The 7326-nt window shown below is 53.6% G+C and overlaps 1 protein-coding gene across 1 annotated transcript; it reads right to left on the reverse strand.

Annotated features, from left to right (window-relative positions):
- Positions 1 to 1953: 1953 nt before the first annotated feature.
- On the reverse strand, positions 1954 to 6684 carry LOC118999866 (myeloid cell surface antigen CD33-like). Its single transcript, XM_037064614.1, has 7 exons — positions 6573 to 6684; positions 6104 to 6505; positions 5644 to 5913; positions 3539 to 3823; positions 3153 to 3243; positions 2740 to 2800; positions 1954 to 2115 (listed from the first exon to the last, which is right to left on the reverse strand). Exons 1-7 carry the CDS (start codon positions 6607 to 6609, stop codon positions 1954 to 1956), a joined length of 1308 nt encoding a protein of 435 aa, XP_036920509.1. The 5' UTR covers positions 6610 to 6684.
- Between the last annotated feature and the right edge of the window lie 642 nt (positions 6685 to 7326).

Raw genomic sequence — 7326 nt, forward strand, 5'->3', positions numbered from 1 at the left:
GTGCCTGGTTTCTTTCATGTAGCATGTTTTTGAGGTTCATCCATGCTGAAGCATGTATTAGTGTGTCACCCCGTTTTTTAGAAAAAGTTATAGTCTTTATTTATTTATTTAGTTTAGAGAGGGGAAGGGAGAAGGAAAGAGAAGAAGAGAAGGAGAGAACATCAGTGTGTGGTTGCCTCCTGCACGCTTCTTACTGGAGACCTGGCCTGCAACCCAGGCCTGTGCCCTGACTGGGAATGGAACTGGCGACCCTTTGGCTCACAGGCCAGTGAACCAGCTCAGTCCACTGAGCTACAACAGCCAGGGATCAGAAATCAGTTCTGTCTGCTTCTGAACCTGATGTCCATGGCATCACACAGCACATACTCTTTGTGTCTTGGTTCTCTTCCTCAACATAATGTTGGTAGGATTCACACACATGGTGTGGAATTCTTATTTGCTTCTTCCACTGTGTAAATAATCTGCACTATGAGGACCTCTTGATGGGAATTCGGGGAGGTTGCCTTGCTCAGCCCTCACAGGGAGTGCTGCTGGGGACCTCCAGGTGCACGTTTCAGGGGCATTTGCACACGTCTCTGCTAGGTCTGCCCCCTGGAGTGGAACTGTTGGCTCGAATGCTCAGTGTTTCCCAAGAGGTTGTCCCAGTTCCCCTCCCACCAGCGTGTCTCCGAGTCCCAGTGGCTCCACATCCCAACCAATATTTGATGGTCTTTTAAAATTGTTTTATTGCTATAAGGCATACACAACATAAAACTTACTCCTTAGCTATTTTTAAGTGTACAGTTTACTGGCCTTAAGTACACTCACTTTGTGCAACCATGACCACCATCTACCTCTACAACTTCTTCATCCTGAACTGAAATTCTGTACCCATTAAACACAAACAGCCCACCCAGTCCCCCAGTCTCAAGCCCTTGGAAGCCACGATATGTTACTTTTCCTTATTGTGGTTAAAACAACAAAATCCTTCACTATTTTTAGGTGCACAGCACAGCGGTGTTGAGTCTACCCACGTGGTTGTCCATGATTCTCTAGAACATCTTCATCTTCCAAAACTGAAACTTTGTAGCAACTTCCCATGTCCCCTCCCCAGGGACCCTGTGCCCTCTGTTTCCAAGAGTTTAATGACTGTAGATACAGTGTGTAGCTGGGATCACAGCATCTGTCCTTCTGTGACTGGCTCTTTGTTCACTCAGTGCAGTGATCTCAACACCTGGTATTTTTAATAATTATTTTCCCCAGTGTGGTGGCTGTGTGGTGGTCGAGTGCCACAGTTTCTATTTGCTGTTCCCTGACTTCTACTGAAGCCTGCCACCTCCCTAGGTGCTTATGGCCCTTGGAATATCCCGTTTTTCCTCTTGGGTGGTCTGCCTTTTTCTCATTGATTTTTGAAATATCTTTGCCCAGTCTTTATTTACTCTGGATGAACCCTTGGTTACATACATGTGCTGGGAAATATCTTCTCCTGCCAAGGAGTTACATTTAGGAATAGAAACGCTTTAAAATGATACAAGTGCCTCTCCACCCAGTGAAGATAACACAAGTTCTTAAACATCGTCAACCAAACAGAAGACAGAGGTAGAGGCAAAAGTGACATCTCTCTTTCTCCTGAGATGAACTTAATACATGACAATGTCCTTAACGCCAATGGTGCATGTTTTCTCACTTGACAATGTAGGTCATCAAATTATGCCCCATGTTACAGAGCAGGAAACTGAGGCACATGGAGGTACAGTGACTTGCCTGCTGGAACAGCCTCAGTAAGTAGTTGGGCCTGGATTCGAACCCAGAAATCTCTGCGACCTCAGCCACTCCAAGGAACTTCATGTTTCCATTCATGACCTTTGGCTCACAGGCTGTTAACTGTTTAAGAATCGGACCCTGACACACCTTTGTTTGTGGAGATGCTTTTTCTGGGCTCCCCAGTCAGCTCCTGAGGGTGGGGGTGTGCTGTCATTTTTGGAGCTTGACCTCAGAGTACAAGGTCTCCTGGGCCTGAGGGTTGTGGGGTTTCATGTTGTGGAAACTGAGAGCAGCGTAATGGAGATCATGCTCAGAGCGAGAGGCAGCCGGCGCTGGGGGCAGGTGGTGGGAGGAAGGTGCATTCAGGTGACCCTGAGTTGGAGGAGACAAGGGTGTCTGAGTTCACTTTTGGTCACTGGAGAGGGGCACTTGGTGTTTGGGGGTCTCATTCATTTGTCCATTTCACACCCATTTCCTGAGGATTCTCTCACTCACTCATTCACTCATTTATCCATTAACAAATTCTATCATAAAAGCTTGCTCTTATTACTAATCTCACATAATCCTTATGACCTCTCTCCAAGGATATGACTGTTTTCCCATTTTACAGATAGAAAACCTGATCTCGTCTTCCTTCCTACATCTTCCACTGCAAGTTATAAATGTTGTTCATATCGTATTTCTGTTGGACTCGCTGTTGTGAATGGTGGGAGTACCACAGCCATGTAGGGAATGTTGGGGGAGGGGAGGCCGAGTCAGGGACCCTGGGGGCGGTGGGGGCTCGGCCAGACAGGAAGCAAAGGACAAGGGCCTTGCAACAAGAGAAATGGGACAGGACTTGGCCAATGACAGGCTCTGGGGGATGTGGGAGAGGACAGTCCTCAGATCTGAGAGGCTCAGCCAGGAAACCTGGGGGAAGGCCCGGTTTGGGGGCAGAGGAGGAGCTCCTGTGTTCACCACAGGGACACTAAGTGGAACATGGCCCCAGACACTCACCTGGGAGACACCTTCCTGGCTCTCTGCCTTCTCTGCCCATTTCTTCTTGCAGATCCTCAGTCTGAGGAGAGAGAAGGGGCCTTTCAGCCCAGCGGGCTCCCACCTGGGGGCCTGGCAGGGCTTACTGAGGCAGGTGTGGAGGCTGCTGCCTGGCTGCAGGGACCAGGACAGGAGCACAGGCCCCTCCTCCCAGACAGCTGCAGCCAGGTGTTGGGAACACAGTGCACCTGGCCAAGGTGCCAGGAGGCTGACTTCTTGTCACTGCATCAACTTGTGGCACCTCTTCCTGGATTGATCACCCTGTCACAACTCTGGGCTCTCAGGTTTGGAGATTCTTTGCCTCCCCGCCCCCCACACACCAGCACCTCCACCTCCTGAGGCCTTTGCCCAGCCTGGGGTCACCACCCACTCACATGATGAGTCCGAGGCAGATGGCCAGCAGGGCTGTGGCACCAGCTCCCCCGACAGCCCCCTGAATCACTCCTGTCCTATGTCCTGGTCTCCCTGCAGAGACAAGACACCTGGGGTGAGCCCCTCCTTCCCTAAGCAGGTATCTGAGCACCCCGCCTTCTGGAATCCATGCTGACCAGTGTGCCCAGTCCCATCCAGGACTCCTTGTCCCCGACCCCTTCATATGACTGCAACCTCCAGGCCCCCCAGCCCCCGCCCCAGCCAATGTCTTTGGGGCCTGGACTCCAGTGCCCCTTTGCCTGGTGTCTGGCCACTTTCCCTCCCACTCACTGTCTTCTAGGGTCCAGGCCTGTGTGCCCCCCTCCCTGGACTTCAGGTACACTCTGACCTGGCAGCAGCAGGACCGTCACTGTCTCTTTCCCGTGGGCGTTCTGGGCCTCACATCCCAGCCTGAGGTTGGATGTCAGCTCCCCATGAACACTCAGGGAGCTGTTGGCCCAGGGCCCTGCTGAGTGGAAGGTCACCCTGTGGGAGGCATTGCTGTGGTTCCCCTCCAGCAGGCCCTCCCCCAGCCACCAGCGCAGTGAGGGGGGTGGCTGGGCTTTCGAGGAGCAGCTGCAGTGCAGACCCCAGTCCTCCCAGGAGCAGGAGGGTCCCTGTAGCTGTGGGGGATCTGTGGGGAGAAACAGGGGAAGGATCAGAGGAGCCTCTATCTTTCCCAAGACCCCAGGGCCCTGCCCCCAGGTGGGTTCCTACTCACTCTTCACACTGAGGGCCACAGAGGCTTCCAGAGAGACTGACTCGAGCTGCTGAGCTCGGCAGATATATTTCCCATGGTCCTCCAGTTCCACCTGGGGCAACTTCAGGACTCCTGGGTCCATGGAATCCAGGGTCAGGCTGCCCCTGGTCCACCTCACACTGCTTGGTGGGTTGCTGTCAGCTTTACACACCAGGTGCAGGGACTGGCCCTCCTGGACTTGGAGAGATGAGCCATTTGCCAGAACTGTGTATCCTGGCAAGACAGAGAGGGAGTCAAGCCTCAGCTGTGGTTAGGTCTCCCTCTGTCTCCCTCTCTCCCCGTCTGTCTGTCCCTGCCTGTCTGTGACTCTGCATCTCCATGACTCTCCCTCTCCATCTCCCTCTTCATCTATACATCTCTCTTTTTATTTCTATATTTCCCTCTGTCTCTGTCTCTCCCAGCATCTCGGTGCTCTTTCTCTCCCTCTCTCCCTCTGTCTCCCTCTGTCCCCACCTTAGATTATGTACATCAGTTTCTTCTCTTCCATAGTCTCATGAGCTCTACCATCTGATCTCAGCCCCAAGGGGACAGGGTTATGGGCCGACATGACAGCCTCTGCAAGAGGATGCTGGGTGTTTGGCTGCACCTCGCAGGTCCCCACCCCTCCTACCTTGGCCACCAGTGCCAATGCACACCCCAGATTTCTCTGTATGAACCTCGTCATTTATGTCTGTCAACAGCGGTGCACTCTGACCTGCCCAATTCAGCTGTGTCTCACAACCCACAGTCTCATGGATGAGACAACCCAAAAGTGGGTTCTCACAGAGCAGTAAGACACACTTTATGATGGGGGTCAACTGCGATGAGGGAGCCCTGAGAATGGGACTTGAATGAGACTGGCAGGTCAGGGAGGGCTTCCTGGAGGAGGAGAGGCTTAAGCAGAGCACAAGCTGGCCAGGCAATGGTGCTGGCATGGAAGACACTGTGGAAGGATGGCACAGAGCACAGCTACTGCCAGGGTGTGGTGTGGCCCTGCCTGCTCCCAGAAAGCAAGTAGTCCTGTGAGGCCCGACTGAGCGGCCATGTTGGGGGTGTTGACGTTAGGCTACTAGAAGAAATTACCGCAGATTTAAAAAATTGTATTACAAATAAAATTGTCTTTTATAAAAATGGTCACAGGATGTAAAGTACAGCAGAGGCAATATAGTGAATAATATTGTAATAACTATGGATGGTGCCGGGGGGAACTAAACTTATCTCTTTGTAACTTCTATGAACATCTGACCAGTGTCGTACGTCTGAGAACCTCATGCAGTGTCTTATGAGGGGGTCTAGGTTGGGGAGGCCAGGTTGTGAGCCAACAAGGAGTGAGTGGGGGGCCTCTTACCCCTGCTGTCCTCTCACCTGGCCTGAGTCTGTCTCCCATCTGAGTTCTGAAATCCCAGCTCTGCTCTGCAGGGCACAGGGAGACCCACTTCCACCCCGCAGACAGGAGAAGTTGCTCCTTACTTGTGCCTTCTTTCCAGGTGATGGTCAAGTTCCGGAGAGCATCTGGACAGACAGACATAATTGTTCTCTTTTCAGTGGCAGAAAGGCAGGCATTGGTCCTTTCCAACCATGAACGTTATACACAGGAAGGTGGTGAAGTTAGGTTTCCTCCTTCCTTCTTCCCTGGCCCCACTTCCAGAATTCAACTGGACACCCCCAACTCCCTCCACCCCCAGGGACTGGTGTCCTTTCTGGTGGGTACTCACAGGTCACATTGAGCTGGACGGTCCTCTCCCGGATCTCACCACCAGGCAAGGCCACATGACAGGTGAGGTTGGTGCCATGGTGCTGCGGCCCTGGTGTGAGGGTGAGCACTGAGGAGTTGGGAGTCCTGGGACCCAGGGGTGTAAGGTCAACCCCAATCCAGGAGAAGACAGGTGGTGTCTCTCTGTCACAGTCCCATGACACTGTACAGGTAATGTTGTTGGGGTGGCCAGACTCCAGGGTCCCCTGGATGTGGATGTCAGGTACCAGATCTGGAGAAGAGAGAGACAGAGACCAAGGCACTGGAGGAGGGGTGGCCAGGTGTGCCCCTAACTGGAGCCTCTGTGCCAGGCCAGCCCCTGGGTCCAGTCCCCACTAGTGCCCCTGAGTCCTTCCCAGGATGAGGAGAAGCAGGTTCCTTCCCACCCCAGGCGCCCTCAGGACCCAGTCATGTGTCCTCACCTTGTCCCTGTTTCTTACCTGTCACCTGAACAGAGAGGTGGTTGTGTATGAAATTGTATTTCACGTAGGATCCTCTCTCCACCCGAAAAAAGTATGTCCCTGTGTCCCCTTTCTGTGCATTTCTGATGTGCAGGGAACAGTTGTGGGTCTGGGGATCCCCAACAAGAATGAATTGGCTCCTGGTCTCCTTCTTCACTTTAAGATAGGGGTCGTTTGTGGCCACAGGATCATCGCGCTTTGTGTTGGCCCCTTTGTGGAACCAGTAGCCATAAGCTGGGGTAGAGTCAGTCCAGTCTTTCTTGGGGTAGGACACATTGCAGGGCACGGAGACACACTGGCCCTCCTGCACTGTCACAGACGCCTGCACCTGCAGCCAGAATTCTGGATCCTTAGCCAGGGACCCTGTGGGGAAAGACCAATCAGCCACAGCCTCCACCTCAGCCCACAGCTTCTCCCCCAGGACACTCACCTGCCCACAGCAGGGCCAGCAGCAGCAGCAGCAGCATCTCTGGGGTAAGTGTCTTGGTGTCACAGGACTGAGAGGGAGCCCCAAGAGGAAGCCAGGGGGAAGGGAGAAAGGTGATGATTAGGGAGGAGGAAGTGGGCAGCCCATGTGGGGGGAGCTGGCCTGGCCCTTGGAGAATAAGCAGTTCCCCTTTCCACAGGGTGTCCCTGTGAGGTCCCCACACACAGAGGAAGACCCACCCCACCACTCTGAACTCCCTGTCCTCGCCTGTCCCTCTGGCACTGCTGTCCACTCAGAAAAGCAGGCACAACTTCTGTTCAATATGCAGGATCAGTCCCCTGGCAGGGGGAGTCAGGAGGGGCTGACAAGGGAACGAGAATGGGTGAAATGGGAGGTATTTCTCCAGGTGAGACAGGTGGTGACGGATGATGAATGAACACACAGTCCACCAGACCATCTACTCCCTCAGGGGCGTGGAGTCACAGTGGAGACAGTGGCAGCCTTTGTCCCTGTCCCTGAGAGTGACCCTAACACCTGAGGAGGCAAAGGGGCTCCAGGCCATACCAGCTCCCGGTGGTCCAGGGTGTGTTTGTAGGAGCACAGGCTGGGGTGTGTAGGAAACTTAGTTCCTCTGGGCACTTGACAGTGAGCTCCCAGGTGAGAGTGGCCAGAGTGCATGGGACCAGGCCACCCAGGGGGTCTCCAGTTTGTGACCCCACAGGTGGTCGTCAGCTTGCTGTCCTGCTTGGAGCCCCCT

The sequence above is a fragment of the Sturnira hondurensis genome, unplaced genomic scaffold (genome assembly GCF_014824575.4).
Source record: "Sturnira hondurensis isolate 20B ecotype Veracruz unplaced genomic scaffold, ASM1482457v3 Scaffold0015508, whole genome shotgun sequence".
Taxonomy (NCBI): domain Eukaryota; kingdom Metazoa; phylum Chordata; class Mammalia; order Chiroptera; family Phyllostomidae; genus Sturnira; species Sturnira hondurensis.